The 18,701-nt window shown below is 51.2% G+C and overlaps 1 protein-coding gene across 2 annotated transcripts in view; it reads left to right on the plus strand.

Annotated features, from left to right (window-relative positions):
- ARID3B (AT-rich interaction domain 3B) overlaps nucleotides 1–16,935 on the plus strand; it is a 61,321-nt gene extending 44,386 nt beyond the window's left edge. Inside the window, exons 5-9 of one of the 2 annotated variants that reach the window (XM_030814756.1) lie at nucleotides 8,676–8,859; nucleotides 10,002–10,285; nucleotides 10,412–10,666; nucleotides 11,982–12,083; nucleotides 14,476–16,935. In XM_030814756.1, the coding sequence (XP_030670616.1) occupies nucleotides 8,676–8,859; nucleotides 10,002–10,285; nucleotides 10,412–10,666; nucleotides 11,982–12,083; nucleotides 14,476–14,639 (989 nt within the window). In that variant the 3' untranslated portion in view covers nucleotides 14,640–16,935. The remainder of the gene's footprint in view (nucleotides 1–8,675; nucleotides 8,860–10,001; nucleotides 10,286–10,411; nucleotides 10,667–11,981; nucleotides 12,084–14,475) is intronic. The other variant, XM_030814757.1, reaches the window with a different exon arrangement.
- Nucleotides 16,936–18,701: the final 1,766 nt, after the last annotated feature.

An 18,701-nucleotide genomic window follows, 5' to 3' on the forward strand; every position in this document is an offset into this window, starting at 1 on the left:
TTGTAGACCTGCCCTCCCGCCCCCATCAGTTCTGTTCAAGGCTGCAAACTGACCTTGGTTTTCCCAAATGGATTGTTGGATCTTTTTTGATGTGTATATACAAAGAATTTACTGTGGGAAAAGGGCTTGGTCTGCTTCAAAGTGCAACTTGAGTGTTTTTCCTTCTGTTGTGTGCTTATCTATCCATCTCAGGCAAGGAAATGTTCATGACATATATTGCTTTGCCTTTTGGTGGAGGCAATTTCTTGCATATTCTTTGTATCTTGCCGTAAATGGTCTGTGCCCTGGACAGCCTTCCTGGCAGATGAAAATATGTTGTCTTTTTCAGGTAAAATAGGCTTTGGGGCTTCATTTTCTAACTTTATCCCCAAATGAAAGTCTAAAATGCAAATCTCTAAGTGTCTGGATTAGCCCTTTGTCTGAGGCCAGATCTTTTTCTCTCTCTAGGTGACCCAGCTGCTGTTAAAAAAATATACTGTTTTTTTTTCCCATTTTTAATAGTCATTATAATACTCCATAAATATGCAGTTACCCACGATCATAGGAAGGGAGTCTGGTTTTTGAAAATCACAATTAATTTGAATAGCCTGCTTTTGTCATTAAATTCAGCCTCTTCCCCTTCAAAATCTTTTATTGGTATTTCTGACACATGGGAAAATTGAGTTATTTGATAGTTTTGCCTCTTTTATCCCAGAGTGAACCAATATTCAGTAAATCATCTAAGAGTTGGTATAGTGAAAAGTTGCAGTAAGTGTTTGGCCTGCTTACACCATGGGGAAGTTCTGCTGGGTTTTGAGAGTCTAGTGGCACGACAGCACTGGAAGCTCAGACAGCAATGCACTGCTCAGGCCAGAAGGCCCATGAGGTGTGCCCCAGACCAGCCAGCCTTCCACTCCTCTCCTGGAGATGCCAGCCAGATCTGCCCAGTGGCAGGCAAAGCAGGGAAGACCCTGCAGTCCACCTCCTTCTGACTCATTGGCCAGTTTCTCTGAATGCAGTTGTCATAGCCATAATCTTTTTTTTTTTTTTTTTTTTTTTTTTTTTTTTTGAGACGGAGGCTCGCTCTGTTGCCCAGGCTGGAGTGCAGTGGCACGATTTCGGCCCACCGCAACCTCCGCCGCCCGGGTTCATGCCATTCTCCTGCCTCAACCTCCCAAGTAGTTGGGATTACAGGCGCCTGCCACCACATCTGACTAACTTTTGTATTTTTAATAGAGATGGGGTGTCACCATGCTGGACAGGCTGGTCTCAAACTCCCAACCTCAGGTGATCTGCCCACCTTGGCCTCCCAAAGTGTTGGAATTACAGGCATGAGCCACCGTACCCACCCACCATAATCTTATTATTAGGCATAGCAGAATACAATATTACAGTTACTGTTGAACTTCACCTAAAGAGATTAGTCCAAGCTGGAGTAGCAAAAAAGGTAATGAGTTTAAAATTAGCCTCCAAGGTTGTAGAACCACCAGCTCTCCCATGCGTTACAGCTGGGAGTGTAAAGGGATACAACTACTTTGGAAGTCTGTTTGGTAGTGTTCACTAAAGCTAAACATACCTGGACCTTGTTACCCAGCAGTTGCATTCCTGGGTATATTCCCAACAGAAATGAGTGCTTGTGTTCACTGAAAGATACAGGTAAGCATATTCATAGCAGCTCCATTCATTATAGCCAAAAACTGGAAAGAATTCCAATGTCTGTCTGTAGTAGAATGGATAAATAAATGTAGCATAGTCACATATCAGAATACTACACAGCAGTAGAAAGTTATGAACTAGCTGGGTGCAGTGGCTCACACCTGTAATCCCAGCACTTTGGGAGGGTGAGGCGGGTGGATCACTTGAGCTCAGAAGTTCAAGAGCAGCCTGGGCAACATGGTGAAACCCCATCTCTACCAAAACAAAAAAAAATTAGCTGGATGTGGTGGCACCTGTCTGTAGTCCCAGCTACTTGGGAGGCTGAGGTGAGAGAAGTGCTTGAGCCTGGGAGGCAGAAGCTGCAGTGAGGCGAGATCACGTCACTGCACTCTAACCTGGGCCACAGAGTGAGACTCCATCTAAAAAAAAAAAGTTATGAACTACTGCTGTACGCAGCTGGGATGACTCTCAGACCTGATATTGAGCAAAAGAAGCCAGACACAGAATATATACTATGTGAGTCCATTTATATAAAGTTCAAAAAAAATATGTCAGAATTCCAGTTTATTTCCAGAGTGGGTAGGGTGGAGGGATGGGTATTGATTGGAAAGAGGCATGAGAGAGTTTTCTAGGGGTGCTGGAAATGTTCTATATTTTGGCCAGACATGGTGGCTCACGGCTGTCATCCCAGCACTTTGGGAGGCTGAGGCAGGCGGATCACCTGTGGTGAGGAGTTCAAGAGCAGCCTGGCCAACATGGTGAAACCCCGTCTCCACTAAAAATGCAAAAATTAGCCAGGCATGGTGGCAAGCGCCTGTAATCCCAGCCACTTGGGAGTCTGAGGCAGGAGAATCGCTTGAACCTGGGAGGTGGAGTTTGCAGCAAGCTGAGATCACACTACTGCACTCCAAAACAGAGTGAGACTCTGTCTCAAAAAAAAAAAAAAAGTTCTGTGTTTTGATCTGAGGGATGGTTGCGGAGGTGTATTTGGAAGTACACATCTAGCGAGCTGTATGGTTAAAGTTAATGCACTATACTGTATGCAAGTTAGACCCACTCATTGGGCAGTTGGAGGCAGAAGGCTTAAGGATTCTTGTCAGTCCATACTAGCATATTGGCACATCCTTGCCTCTAGCCTGTCTTGTGGAACAGTGTAACTACAAGCTGCACGGCAGACTACCAGACACTGCTGCCTGGTTTCCCAGTGGGAGACCTTTCTTTTTCCTTTCCCTTTCCCTTTTCTTTTTCCTTTCCCTTTCTTATTAAAACTTTTGTTAGAGGTTCAGGTGGTACATGTGCAGGTTTGTTACATGGATATACTGCATAGCCCTGAGGTTTGGGGTACGATTGATCCCGTCGCCTAGGTAGTGTGCATAGTACCCAATAGGTAGTTTTTCAGCCCTTGTCCCCTGTAGTAGTCACCAGTATCTGTTGTGATATTCTCTATGAACAAGTCATGGCGGAAAATCAGCAGTCATTTCTCTGCTGGCTTCTGGGGAGCAGGCCTAGAGCAGGGCAAGAATGAAGATGCAGAGGAATGTTCAGGAAGCCTGCCTGCCTGCGCACATTCCCTGCTTAACACAGGTCTTAACTCTTCCAGGCTCTCTGGTCAGCTCTCTTGACAGTTGGGCTATGGAAATGATTAATGATCTTTCTCAAAGCCTGGAAAAAGCAGCAAGGGTCCCTGGCAGGGCCACACCCTGGGTCCTGGGCCCTCACCCCTGCCCAGTGGGCAGGAAGGCAGCCATATGAGTCTGTCTGGGGTCCCTGCCCCTGTTTGCTTCTGGACTTCCCTGGAACTGGCCCATTCTCTGCAACGGGGAGGAAGTGGCTTTCCCTTCAACACTCTTATCATCTCTCATCTTTGTCTCCAAAGCCAGAAGAGGCCATCTCTTCTGCCTTCACCCCTATCCCCAGCTACATCTTGGTTGTCTGAGTGGCAGGAAGGAAAACAAAGTACCAGGGAGCAGCTTTTGTTTGGCCATATCTGCACTGGAAGCTCCTGATCACAGCTGTGGTCTGCTAGTGCCAGCGCCCAGCGGCATTCCCACCAACAAGGGTTAAAGCCCCAGGAGTCCCGCCAGCTTCACTGGGTCCATGGCCCTCATAAAAGCCTTTTACATCCGTCCCTCGGGCTGCAGGCTCCCTGGCTGAAATCTGATAAGGGGCCTCTTTGTTGCAACTGTCAGTCTCCTTTATTGAGGAGGGAACTGGAGACCAGCGGCACTTCTTGGGGTGCAGATAAGGCCCTGGATTCCTGTCAGAGAGAGCATGATGAATTACCCTCAATCCCAGCTCCTGCTTTGATAGCAGTGACTGACAGTCCACAGGCTTCCCCATCAGGTGCTCACCCCCTTCTGGGAGGCGTGATGGGGGTGGAGGTTTGGTCTCCTGTAGGGCCAACACCAGTGACCCACAAAGAACTCTCTTCAGTGGGTGTTTGCCTCCTTCCTGGTGCTCTGTGGGTTGCTTTTGCATTTCTTGTGGACAGAGGCCTGTCTCTCTCAGGTGAAGAGCTTCCTTAGAGGAAGCTAGAATACAGCCCAGAGAGCAGGCCAGAGACCCCTTGCTCCCTCCCGCAAAGGCTGGGAAAGGAGCCATTGCTTGTGGATGTGAACTTCACAAATCTGGCCTTAAGCCCGGTGCCCTTCACAGAGAAAATCTCAAACCATCTGTATCAAGGCCACTTGACAATATTACTCTATAATTCAGGCAAGTTCCTAAAACCACGTGATTCTCCCTTTGGTAATAATCACAACTGTTAATTTTTGTTTATCGATTTATATATTGCTGGTTTGAAGGTACATCAGGAGAATTTTTGTTTTAATTTTTTATTCATAGACTTTAGAACTGAAAATCATCTAGTCCAAATTCCTCACTTCACATTTGCGGAAACTGAGGCCTGAGTCTGTCGATTGCCTATTGGTTCTTGTTCAGCAGGTAAACTTAGCTTAAAGGCCTTCTCTCTTCATAGTAGAATCTACTTTGGACAAGAGAAATAGCTACCAGGTCCATTAAGCACAAAGCAAACTGCTGAGACCAACCTGCAGATTCTGCCTCTCTCAGTTGTTAGAAGAATCAAAGACGCAGGAGGCTTTTGTGTCTGGATTATCTGATGGGAGAAAGCCCCACTGTCATCTAGAGAGCCTTCGGCATAGCCTCCTCTCTGTCAGCATAGCCTCCTGTTTCTGATGGCACCAAGGGCCAGCCTGCACTGGGAGCCACTTTAACAGTTTCACAGAGGGCCAGCCACAGGGAAGAATGCGCCCAATCTCCTTATCAGCTTGATCTCCAGAACCAGGGTGCCTGATCAGGGCATGGGGGCTCGTGTGAGGAGAGTCCACTGTGGAGTGAGGAAAACAGCTTCCCAAGTATGCCCCAGGTGGAGCTGGGCCACACAGCAGGGTGCAGGGGCCACCACCATGGTTTCCAGTGCACCTCTTACCTGCGGTTTCTCTGTGGTGTGATGACAGTTCCCAGAACAGTCCATTTTCCCCTCTGGGAAGAGATCACTTATTAGTTAGGTTACAACCTTGACTTCAGACACCACTGTGACCCTTCCTTGTCTCCTCAGGTTCTGTATCTGCCATTGTTCCCCTTGCCCTAAGCAGTTCTCAGTCTAATATAATACAGTCACGTTGTGTGTGACTATAAAGAGGCTAATTTTTAATGAAATTTCTACATCTATAACAATGTTGTCCTTCAAAGATGCCATCTCAAATAGCCAGGCAATTAGTCCAGTGACTACTCAAAATGAATTTGTAATTCCTCTCTGGGGAGTTGCCTTCAGAGGCAGTTTGAACCACACTAGAAAATCTCAGCTGGGTGCAGTGGCTCACGCCTGTCATCCCAAAACTTTGGGAGGCTGAAATGGGAGGATTGCTTGAGTCCAGGAGTTTGAGACCAGCCTGGGCAACATAGTGAAACCCTGAGAAACATTTCTGGGTAGGTTAATTTATTAAACGCTGTAAGGTATGGTAGGCATGGTAAAGGAAAGACAACCCCTGCCTTCATAGAGCTGACAGTCCTCCTGGGATATAGGATAACAGATGTGAAACAATTAGAGAAGGACAATTTGCTAAACTTATAGAGGCGTGATAGAAATTCTGAGAGGGAAGAAACCCACGTGAACTGGGGTAGTGAGAACATGCTTCCTGGAAGGAGTGGATATAGAAGAACACTGTGGAAGATTTGAGTGGAGGCAGAAAAGAGCGTGTTTTGGTGGCGATAGGGAGAAGGCCCAGCGAGTTGGAGTACAAGTGAGTTGCTCGGATATGCCAGGAATACTTCACATGTGATCTTCTAAGGGAGTGTTGAGGAACATGGGTCATGCGATTGGACATGTGAGATGGGCTAGGTAAGCAATAAGAGTTTTCGTAGGTTTTTAAACAAGGAGGTGAGTAATATGGTAAAAGTATTTTAATAAGATTGGCTGCAGTATGCAAGCTGACCGTATGGCTAAGAGGCTACTGCAGGCATCTAATTGTGGGCCAGAGAGGGCCTGGACCAGGATGGTGGCTGCAGGCCAAAAAGGAAGATGCCTTTGAGAGGTACCTCCAAGGACGAATCATGAAGCCTTCTAGTACCCTGAAAGTGGGTGATAGGGAGAGGAGAGAAGCCAGTGCTGACACGAGGTTCCTGCCTTCCTGCCTAACTTCCAAGGGTGGTAGTGTTGCTGGGAAAAAATGAGGTGTGGGGAAAGGGAGCTAGTTTAGGGGAATGAAGATCAGCCCAGCACAAACATTCTGACTTGGAAGTAAACGGGTCACATGTGTGAAGATGCCCTAGGAGCTTCTGGAAATGTAAGCTTAGGAGCTCTGTGTGAGGGGACCTTGGGAGTGGTCCTCTCAGACACTCCAGGTAATGCCTTGGAAGGTGTGGACTCAAGGCCATGGGTGTGTTTGGGCAGATTGGCCTCCAAAAGGAGGTTGACGTTAGCCCTGTCCTGCTGGGGGCCCACATCAGGCTTTTGTCTGTCTGGTAGGGGGAAGGTTTACTGTCCAGAACAGCACTGGGAGAAGTCAACCAGCACATGAGCTGTGTGTCTTAGGAGTATGCCAGTAATCCTCTGTTATTTTACCTATGAATTTGTGGATCTAATTCCATGACCCCTTTGTCCTTGACCCTCCAAGGACCAGCAGGTCAAGATAAAGGTCTTCAAGGCCACTAACTCCCTCCCCATACTTAGGAAAGAGGCCTAAGCCAGGTGCTGTGGCTCACGCCGCAGTCCATGTGCTTTGGGAGGCTGAGGCAGAGGACTGCTTGAGCTTAGGAGTTTGAGACCAGCCTGGGCAACATAGGAAGATCCTGTCTCTACAGAAAATGTTTTTAAATGCCCTGAGTGTGGTGGTGTGTGCCTGTATTCCCAGCTACTCAGGAGGCTGAGTGGGAGGATGGCTGGAGGTTAAGGCTGCAATAAGTCATGACTGCACCACTGCACTCCAGTCTGGGCAATAGAGCGAGACCCTATCTTTGAAAAAAAAAAAAGAAGAAGAGGAGGCCTGGTCCTGCCGCAGCAGCCCCACATATCCATGCCCACAGTGCTTCCTTTTCATTCTCTGGCTTGAACCATCCTGTAGAAGAGTTGGTGAGGCTGCCATTCAGAGCTGAAAAAACTGCCGTGCCTTTAGGGAAAGAAGGCGGATGGAGCAGAAACAAACAGCTCTTCTCTGCTCAGGTTGGCTTAAGGTCCACCAGGCAGCCCAGTGAGACATCAGCGAGACTGGGGCAATGGGAGGGAGCAAGGCAGAGGAGCAGCAGTCTGTGTACAGTAAAAGGAGTTTGCCATCAAAAGGCAACAAGTCTCATACCCTGCCCCGGACGGTGACCCTTCCCTGTGGAATTCTCCCCTCTGACCTCCAGATCATTAATCCCGAGGCTGCCAAATGACAGTCATCCATCACGCCTCCTGACGAGCATCCCAGCCGGCTGTGAAAGGACTGGCCCCGCCCTCACCATGTCCCCTGGTGCTCATTAGTAGCCCTTCCTTCTCGGTGCCAGGTTTCCTAATCAAGTCCCTGGCTCCTCTCACTTCCCCTCGGGGCCATTGGGCGGAAGCTGCTCTGACCCTCCCCCTTTCAGAGGCCAGGGAGTGGGTGGAGTGATTGGTGTGGGGAGAGAATTGAGTGGCTTTTCATTCCCCTGGAGACCGGTGTGTCCAGCAGCTCCTTTGACATGGCAGGGCACACGAGAGAGAAAGAAACCATTTCTCCATCAAGCAGGAGAGGAGAAAGCAGGCATGTGCAAACAAGCACACACTTTTTTTTTTTTTTAAGACAGTCTCACTCTGTCACCCAGGCTGGAGTGCAGTGGTGCGATCTCGGCTCACTGCAAGCTCCGCCTCCCAGGTTCACGCCATTCTCCTGTCTCAGTCTCCCGAGTAGCTGGGACTACAGGCGCCTGCCACCATGCCAGCCTAATTTTTTTTTGTATTTTTAGTAGAAACGGGGTTTCACCCTGTTAGCCAGGATGGTCTCGATCTCCTGACCTCGTGATCTGCCCGCCTCGGCCTCCCAAAGTGCTAGGAGGCATGAGCTACCGCACCCAGCCAACGAGCACACTCTTACAAGCAGCACTGAGCACTGCCAGGAGGGTGACTAGGCAGGGCTCCCCTTCTAGAAAGTCAGAGAAAGGCTTCCCGGAGGAAGCTGCCGCTGAATGGAGTCTGAAAGCTGCAGAGATAAGTTGCCAGATCACTAGGAATAGTCTGGAATCATCCTGCTAGCAAAACAAAAACAAAAACACACACACACAAACTACAAAACAAGCACCTCTGAAAACATCTAGTCTGGCCCTCTTATTTACAGACGGCAAAACAGAACCAGAGCGGCTAAGTGCTTTGCCAAAGGCCCACACAGCGTGTGCATTGGACCTGTCCTGACAGCTAGTCTGAGTGTTCAGGCTTGGGGAGTTTGAGTTAAATTACACTTCCAGATTCATGAGCATTGTTTCCAGCTCAGCTAAAGGTGGGCATACGCGGAATCTTTCTTCTCAGCCTGATGATGATCCCACTGTCTCTTTCTCTCGTTGGACAACCACAGGGACCCCCATCAACCGAATCCCCATCATGGCCAAGCAGATCCTGGACCTGTACATGCTGTATAAGCTGGTGACCGAGAAGGGGGGCCTGGTGGAGATCATCAACAAGAAGATCTGGAGGGAGATCACCAAAGGCCTGAACCTGCCCACATCCATCACCAGCGCCGCCTTCACGCTCAGGACCCAGTGAGTGGCCAGGGCCTGGGGGAAGGAAGCCGAGGCTGGAGAAAGGGGATGTTGTAACCTAGAGGAGAGGAAGGAAGGAAATTCCTTTGTATGGTTAGCAAGATGAGTGGATTCCTGAAACAGTGGGGAGCTTTCTGAGATGAATCCCTCACTAAACCAAGTAGTGATGAGAACCACCATTTACCAAGTGTCTACTCTGTGCTGGTACTTACTATTTCATTTAAACCTCACAGTCAACCCTGTAAAGTAGGTATGCCCCCATTTCCCACATTACAAAAATGAAGTCCCCAGGGTTAAATAATTTGGCTAAGGCCATACCAGCCAGTAAGTGGTAGAGCTGAGATTCAGACCTAGGCTTCTGTCTCTAAGACCTGTGCCCCTCCAGGACATTGTCTTCCAAACAGCATCTCCACCCCAAGTGGCCCCTCTTACCTGACATTCAGCTTACCCAGTGGCAGAGGACCCAGAGAAAGGCAGGCAGGAAGGCCCCCTTGGATTGGTGACCTGGTTTTGTCAGCATTTGAGTTAATTACATGGGTGATGGAAGCGGTGAAACCAATAGTAGCACTGAAGAATGAGGGCCAGAGAAGAATCTTTTCTTCTGGAACACTCTGGAAGTTGTTCTGTGAAGAGTATGCAATGAACAACTGACATCAGTTAGGTAGCATGTTGTAGCTACAACCAGAATGGCAAGGTTCTTGGGTAGAGAACTGCTTGTTGGGACCTAAGACACAAAGAATGACAGTGTCTCGGTCCCATGCACAATGGGAAGAATTGCTCCTATCTGACTAGCCCAGCTCTGAATGGTTATAAGATCAAGAAGCCAGAAAGCCCTTGTAAAACATGGGCCTAATTTTTCCCAGGCTTCAAAACAAATGTGAAAACGCCAGCTAAGATGTTATTTATTTCCCCTAATGAATGGTGCTTCAAAGTAGAGCGTATTTAGGATTGAGTGGCAGTCAGAGGAGGCTGGGGCAGAGTGTCCAGCCATCCCGGACTTTTCTGCCAAGTACACCAAGGTTGCAATCCTCTGCCCTAGAATCCTGCCCAACAGAGACTGCTTCCAGAGACTCACCAACCTCAACTGGGTGGTCTCTGGTGCTGTTTTGGATTATTCTCCCTGCTTGCTTCCTTTCCTCCAGGTACATGAAGTATCTGTATGCCTATGAGTGTGAGAAGAAAGCCTTGAGTTCCCCAGCCGAGCTCCAGGCAGCCATTGATGGCAACCGCAGGGAGGGCCGGCGGCCCAGCTACAGCTCCTCCCTCTTTGGCTACTCACCTGCTGCGGCTACTGCTGCTGCCGCTGCCGGGGCCCCTGCCCTCCTCTCCCCACCCAAGATCCGCTTTCCCATCCTTGGGCTTGGCTCCAGCAGTGGCACCAATACCAGTAGCCCTCGGATATCTCCAGCAACCACTCTCAGGAAAGGTCAGCAGGGCTCCTGGGGGAGAAGGAAGAAAGGGAGGAAGGGATGCCAGTTTCCCTGTGTTCAAGACTGAGGTTTTAGGGCAAGAGGGTCAACTGTGGATTGGTCCAGCCCCAGTTCCTTTGCAGGTGATGGAACCCCAGTGACAACAGTGCCTGTGCCAAATCGTCTGGCTGTGCCTGTGACCTTGGCAAGCCAGCAGGCTGGTACTCGGACTGCCGCACTGGAGCAGCTGCGGGAGCGGCTGGAGTCAGGGGAGCCTGCTGAGAAGAAGGCATCGAGGCTGTCCGAGGAGGAGCAGCGCCTGGTGCAACAGGCCTTCCAGCGCAACTTTTTCAGCATGGCACGGCAGCTCCCCATGAAGATCAGGATCAACGGCAGGGGTGAGCCAGGCTCAGGGCAGGGCCTTCCCTTCCTGGAAACCCCAAGCCCATTCACACCTCCTGGGACTGGTGGGGCAGGGGTGGTGAGGCACATACTCCTGACCTGGAAAAGGCCCCTCCAGGTTCTGCCTTCCAGGCCCCCAGAAGAGAGGCACTGAGATCTTAGTTCACCAAGCTGAGGTTGTTTGGTAGAGGGGACCACATGTTGCCTCAGGCAGTGCCCTGTTCTCTAGTAAGAGGGAAAAGCAGTTATTCACAGAGGAGGAGCCAGAGGCCTTCAGAGAGCTGCTGTGTTTCCCCACCAGCCTTTACTCCAGCACCTCACTGGATGTAGGCAAGAGCAGGGCACCGTCTGCAAATCTGGGAGGAAGACACCCCATGTTCCTGAGGCTCAGCGAGGGGCCAGGTTGCCCCGGGCTGGACAGCGGGACTCAGGAATATAGACAGAAGGAGGAAACACAAGTTTGGCAGCATACTTGACATCCTTTCACTTCCTCTTCACATTGTTCTGGTGCCCCACATTCTCTTCCTCAAGCCACACGCCCCTTTTCCCATTCACATACATTCTTTCCCATTCTGGTCCTGATGCTATCTCAAAGCAAACATGAATGAGATGTGTGGGAAGGAGCCAGGTGTGAAGGGAGCTGTACATATTCCCAGGCTGCCCCTCCCTACCCCATTGCCCCTGGGGAGCAGAAGGAAACTGGGAGGTAACAGCTCATCCAGGGCCAGGTGCCCTGCTCCTGCACAAAGCAAAGGGCTGTTAGAAAAGACAGCTCACCGGGAAGAGTTCTGAGTGGGGTGAGCCAGGCAGAGGCCGTGTGTGCCCGCACTTGCAGCCTTCCACAAACGCCAGTTGCCTAGGTGGTCATGGAGGGGAGGGACTGAGGGTGTACACTCCTCTCTTTGAGGGACTCAGAGTCAAAGGAAGAGGCAGGTGGGTCTTCAAAGTTGGGGCTGGGTCTCGTTGATCTCTGATTTCCTGGGCCTGGTGTGTAGTGTAGCTCAGGGTTTGCCCGTCACATGGAAAGTGCCAGTGCAGAGTGATGGGGCCAGAGCCGGCCTCCTTGCCTACTGTGATTCCTTTTCTCTGGGAGCAGAGGGAGTTGGGGGGGTGAAATGGGTCAGTGTAAAAAGCCAGCAACAGGAGGTTGGCGAGCCTGGGATCTCCTGCCATACCCTACACTCAGGAGAAGGTTACACAGATGCCTTCTAACAGCGTGAGGCTTTGACCAGGGGTGGCCAGACAGCATCAGAGAGGACAGCAGGAGTGCTGTGGAGGGCTTGACCAGGCCCACTGTCTCCCTGTCCCCAGCAGAAGACAGAGCAGAGGCCTCGGCTGCAGCACTGAACCTGACCACGAGTAGCATTGGGAGCATTAACATGTCTGTGGACATCGATGGCACCACCTACGCAGGTGAGGCCCTGGAGCTCTAGGAGAGGCCCACGTGGCCACAGCTAGCCACAGGGCAGCTCTGCGGCTGGCCCTGCCTCTTGCCCTCTGTCTGAACACCTCCCACGGTGGCTTCCTTTTTCCTGGTCTCAGAGTTGCAAAGGTCTAGTGGTCCTCTGGACTAGTAGAGACTGTGGATTGTTAACAGGATGATAGGTCCCTCCCACTTTGGCAGAAACCCTTCACCTAATCCTTTTAGACCAGTGGTTGACTCGTTAATTGAAGAAGTCAGTCAGTGTCCCACAATCCCCAGGTCTTCTCATGCACAACCTTTCTCTGACTGTAGTTCAGCTCTTCTTTTCCTTTTGCAGACTGAGACACAGGCAAAGGAACCCCAGTATAGCAGAATCAGCTTACGTTGTTAAGCTCCCCGCCCCCCACTCTTTTACAGTTATCTCTTCCTAAACCTAATTTGGCAACAGTGTTTTGTTGGTTGGTTGATTTCGCACCTTTACAGAGTCTTTCTAAGGGTTTAACTTAGTATTCATGTTGGCACAGTGGCTGATGCCTGTAATCCTTGCACTTTGGCAGGCTGAGGCAAGAGGATCACTTGAGCCCAGGAGTTTGAGACCAGCCTGAGCAACATAGCAAAATCCCAAATCTACAAAATACAAAAAAAATTAGCCAGGCATGGTGGTGCACACCTGTGATCCCAGCTACTTGGGAGGCTGAGGCAGGAGGATCACTTGAGCCCAGGAGGTCGAGGCTGCAGTAAGCCATGATTGTACCACTGCATTCCAGCCTGAGTGACAAAGCAAGACCTTGTCTCAATTAAAAAGAAAAAAGAGAAGAAACAACTTAGTATTCATAAAAACAGCAGTCTTTTCCCATTCCCATTTCATTGGTTTACAGATGAGCTTGGGAACAAGCCCACCTGACTCTTGTTAAGCACAGCATTGCTAGGCGCAGTGGCTCACGCCTGTAATTCCAACATTTTGGGAGGCCAAGGCGGGTGGATCACGACGTCAGGCTATCGAGACCATCCTGGCTAACACAGTGAAACCCCGTCTCTACTAAAAATACAAAAAGTTAGCCAGGCATGGGGGCGGGTGCCTGTAATCGCAGCTACTCGGGAGGCTGAGGCAGGAGAATGGCGTGAACCTGGAAGGCGGAGCTTGCAGTGAGCTGAGATCACGCCACTGCACTTCAGCCTGGGCAACAGAGCGAGACTCCATCTCAAAAAAAAAAAAAAAAAAAAAGCACAGTATTATGAGTGGGGGCCACCAGGCCTGGGCCAGGGCATCACCCACCTGTTTTACCAAGGGCCCAAGGGCGTGCGGAATGTAAGCCAGCCTGGCAAGGTGTCCCATGGAGACAGGCGAAAGCCCCACAACTGCACCTTCTATCACAACTGGGAGTGTTTCCTCAGGGCCTACTCCCATTCTAAGGGCCACACCCCCTCAGAGCACCGCCCTGCAGGCCTCCTGGGAGCATGCTCTGGATCTCTGCTGGGCTACTCGCCACAGTCATCAGAGAGAGGACAGAGTGTAGAGAAGCAGTGGTGCCAAGTGGGCTCACCAGTCATGCTATGTCTGCAGACTCTGCTCAGAGGTCTCTACCTGTCACAGGAGGCCCCTGGAGGAGGTGGGGCCTGGTGCCCTTTGCCTCTTCATTGTGCTGTGGTTTGGGAGGGTTGGGGGTTGGAATTGGGTCCATGGAGAGAACAGGGAAGTAGGAATCAAGGCCTGGATCTTGATACCCTTTTGTCCTCTGTCATGGAGAAAGGAGAAGGTAACTCCTTCCCTCTCAGAATGAGGAAGGGTCAGAAGTTGAAGGCTCCTCAAACCCCTGACAAGAAGGGAGCCAGTCACCCGCCCCACCTGGCTCTGTCACCCAGGCTGGAGTGCATTGGTGCGGTCATAGCTCACTGCAGCCTCAACCTCCTGGGCTCAAGCGATCCTCCTGTCTCAGCCCCCCGAGTAGCTGGGACTACCCATGCCCAGCTAATTTTTAAAAATTTTTTTATAGAGACAAGGGTCTTGCTGTATCGCCCAGTCTGGTCTCAAACTCCTGGCCTTTAGCTGTTCTCCCGCCTCAGCCTCCCAAAGTGCTGGGATTATAGTTGTGAGCCACCACACCTGGCCTTGGTGTTCTTCTTGGTGTACCCTGGGTACACCTGTCTCAGAGCATTTATGACATTTTAGCAAAATTACTCTGTCAACCTATCTGTCCCCCTCCCCAGCCCATCAGCACTTCAAGGCAGGACAGCATTTGGATCATCTCCCATCACCCCCTAGCACAGTGTCTACAGCGGAGTCAGGCACAGGCTAGGCCAGCGGTGAATACTTACTGAAAGGAGCTGGCCCTCCCCTTCGCTCTTCCTCTGCCCACACCTGCTTCTCTTCCACCCACCAAGGTGTGCTGTTTGCCCAGAAGCCTGTGGTCCACCTCATCACGGGGTCTGCTCCCCAGAGCCTCGGCAGCAGCGCCAGCAGCAGCAGCAGCTCTCACTGCTCACCAAGTCCTACCTCATCCCGGGGCACCCCCAGTGCAGAGCCCTCCACCAGCTGGTCCCTCTGATGGGCAGGACCCAGCTTCCCACTTGCCACTCTCCTGTCGAGAGTGAAGGAAGTTGATGCACAGAATTTACCTCATCTCACGGAGCCCATGTCAACGAGCACCATTTGGCCAGACATTGAGAGTTTGGACGTGTCCGTCTGTCCAGGCTCCATTCAGGTCCTGCTGTACTCTGGGGGCAGGGAGAAGCTAGAGGGGCAGGACAGACAGCGTTGTCCAATCAGGGATTGTCCTGGAGAACTGGGTGGGGGTCTGTGGGTGTCCAGCTTCCTCCAGGGTCCCCAGCCACCTCCCAGCTCGGGGCACAGTGTATCGACAATCTGTCAGCCGACACAGGGCTGGAGGCCCTCCATTTCCCTTCCCCTTTAATTTATTTCCCTGCCCCTGCCTTCTGCCATGACCCCAGGGCCACTAGTCTCTTCCCCTGTTTTTAAGTCCCATGTGGGGCTGCTAGGAGCCAAGAGCATGCCTTCATGCCCTTCTCTGCTGAGCATGGGATGGGGCCCTTCCAGCCCACCTTGCCTACTGTTAGGTTCCTGGGGTATGGGTCCCTCAAACACAAGTCTTGAATCAGTCCTCAGGGCCCCAGATCCCCCTTCTAATGGTCTGAAGGAAGAGGCTGTGAGGGCAGTTCAGGGCCAGGGCCCACAGGGCATCTGCTGACGGGAAGGCAGAGCCTCGGGGCTGCCCAGCCCTGGCACCTGCTTCACACGGACCCTTCTCTGACCCCCCAAACCTCATGCTCCCCACTTGCCCTTATTGGCCTGCTTTCCCAAAAACAGCCCACTCATCCTTTCCCCAGCCCTCTTCAGCCCTCTTCTGTTTCTTATGGGGCCATCTCAGCCTCACCATCCCCCCACGTGCCGATGTCAGGTTCATTGAAATACCTCAGATTTGTAATTGTTGATGTTTGAGTCTTCAGGAAGTATTTGCATCTCTGAAATCTTTTTTATATGTGTTTTGCTGACTTTTTTTTTTATTTTAAAATTTTTATTGTTGTAGCACCAAAGAAATGAAAACAGATCACCCCCAAAGCCAAGCAAGTGATTGGGTACCCTGGCCCATCTGGCCCTTCCCTCAAGCCCAGTGAGGAGGCGGGTGGAGGCATGCAGGGGAGACGACTCAGGGATCGCGGGGGCGGGGAGGTGGAGTGGAGAGGCCCGCTCTCACACCAGGTCGGGCCCTGAAACCGCACCAGTTCTGAAGACCGTTTTCTGCCACACCCCAACCCCCAGCTGACCAGGGAGGCAGCAGGACACCTCCCCATCACTCAGCATTCCCAGCTCAGGGCACAGGCAGGCTGGGGTCCTCGCTGGCCTTGCCAGAGGTTGAGCCACCCCAGGGTATGAGGAGATGAATAACTCCACAGCTCCTCCTGGACCCTGCGCAGGAGCAGGCGGCTCCTGTGCTGTAAAGAAAAGTTGATTCTTGCCTGCGGCTCACCTCAGTCGAGGAAGCCCTGGAATGTTCAGCAGACCACCACCACTGTGACATGGGGCTGTGGCAGTGGGAGACACCGTGCATGGCGTGGGTGTGTGTGGCAGCGTGGCTCGCATTCAATCCTGTGTAGGAGAGGAAAGGGAATCAAAAGCTTGAGCACAAACAGATACCTCAGCCCGGTAAGCTGCAGCTCTGCTCAACTGCGTCTTCTCTCAGCCGTCCACACACGCTCACCCCCACTCCCACACATACATATACCCCATCTCCTGGGGGCTGACCTCGTCTGGCCTCAGCCTGCAGGGTGTGGGCAGAGAAGGGCATCTGGGACCTGGTGCCAGTGAGGAGCCCAGTTGGCTGGCACTGGGCCCATTTGAAGGTGTCTCAGACATTTGGCCAGTATGTCTTTCTCAGGGGTTTGGTCACAAAGGATGGACTCTTCCCACCCAGAGGATGCAGGGAAAGCACACTGTGTCTTTCTGGTCATTGGATCCTCTCCCTTTCCCCAGGCAGCTCGCCTGGCCACACCGTTGGAGTGAACCCTCACTGCCCTCAAGGACAACAGCAGGGTGTCACCCAGAGCCCGATGGGGGGTGCCAGCAGGTGCCCCCAGGAGTGGGGCCTTAGCCCAAGCAGAGCTTCCCCTGAAGGTGCCATCAGCCAGGGCAGCTCTGTCCCCTCCTGCTCCCCATCTTATGTGTATTCTAACCAGGAAAAATGTGATAGCACATGGGTAGCCTAGGCAGTGAGTAAATACCTCAGATGTCCTCCTGCAGCAAGTGTCTGTATATGTTGTGATTATTTTCTATCTTACATGTTCTCAAATGTTTATATTTCAATAAACCTCTACCTCTTCACACAAGCAGGTCTCTCTCAGTTGCTTTGAGTGGCCTTTCCACTGTACAGAACTGGGGAGAGGTGAGCTCCTTCAGAGTGAAAGGGGACTGAGTGAACTACTCCTGACCCCTTGATTTCTCCTGAACCTTCTCCCCTTCACCCACGCCTTCTTCAAAGGGAAAGCTCACTGAGCTCACTCTCAGCTTACCCTCTGTGTTAGCAGGTTTCTCTGGCATTACCTCACCATCAGAACTGACTCCAGTGATGTCACATCAGTGTCCTGGCAGGCACAGGGCTAGCGGGTCACCTTGATTCAGCAAGCCCCTGTAGAGCTCCTGCTGGGTCAGACGATAAGGGAGGACCCACAGGGTTATCTAGACGGAGATGGATTCTTTAGACTACAGCATCACTGGGACTCAACAGCAGGCTACCAGTGGTAGGAGACAGAAGCTGCAGCAGCTGCAGAACTTCTGGAAGGCTTCCCACAGGTGGTAGTGTTAAAGCTGGAAGAGTCAGAGTTTGCACCTGGAGAGAGCAATTCTTGCAGAGGAATACATGCATACATACATATGAATACTTACGGAAATGCTGTGGCATCAAAGGACCTGGCATTGGGGAACTATGGCTGGTGCCTTGAGTCAGTGGGTGGTGGGGGGGGGGGTGGAATTGGGAAAAAGTGAAGCTGGGGCCAGGATTAATGGATTTGGGGGCCATCCTCTGCGAATCAGGATGTATTTTCACCAGGGCATAGGCTTAGAAGCTTTTCTAGAAAGGTGATGCCAGGCAACCTGCCGGGCGTGGAACCCTGGGGCACAGCTCAGGCCTATCCCCAGAGCCCTTCTCTACCATGATGCACACTCCTCTGGGCATATCCTGAAGATGTGCAGAGAGGCAGGCCCTGTGTGGACTGGTAATTGCCTCTGCCATCCATGACAACGTACTGACTGCACCTGTTTATGTAACCATGTGAGGTCAGGCTAGCAGGGTTTCCTATCCGGCATTTTTTATTTTGTGTGTGTATACATATGTATATGTGGTTTTGTTTTGTTTTTGAGACGTCTTGCTGTGTCATGCAGGCTGGAGTGCAGTGGCACAATTATAGCTCACTGCAGCCTCAAACTGGGCTCAGGCGATCCACCCACTTCAGCCTCCCAGATAGGTGGGACTACCGGTGCATGCCACCACGCCTGGCTAATTTTTTCTAAAAAAGTTTTTGTAGAGATGAGGTCTCCCCATGTTGCCCAAGCTGGTCTTGAACTCCTGGGCTGAAATGATCCTTCTGTTTCAGCCTCCCAAAGTGTTGGGATTACAGGTGTGAACCACCACACCCAGCCTCTGGCATTTTGAAATGCTAGAAAAAGAGGGTGTCAAATTTTGAGGGACGCTCAAAAAATCTTGAGCGTCCATTGCTGATTTTTTTTAATCTTGTGAAAAAAAAATGACTGATACTTTAGTACTTTACTGGTAACCACTCATTGGTATACACTTCACAACTTCTGGCCACATGGAAATTAAAAGGACCCATCTAGGAGGGAGCTGAGTGATGAAGAGCAGAACCAGGCCCAGAGGCATTTGAGATGGAAACAGCACGTGGTGGCTGGTGAGGCGGGTATCCTGGGAGAGTTCTGGCAGAAGTAGCTTCCAATAGAAATGATGAATCTCCGTTCCTTTTCAAATTAAGAAAATATTGGAGAATATCTTGACCTTAAGAAGAATTTCTCGCCGGGCGCGGTGGCTCATGCCTGTAATCCCAGCACTTTGGGAGGCCAACGTGGGAGGATCACTTGATGA

This window comes from Nomascus leucogenys, chromosome 6 (genome assembly GCF_006542625.1).
Source record: "Nomascus leucogenys isolate Asia chromosome 6, Asia_NLE_v1, whole genome shotgun sequence".
NCBI lineage: Eukaryota > Metazoa > Chordata > Mammalia > Primates > Hylobatidae > Nomascus > Nomascus leucogenys.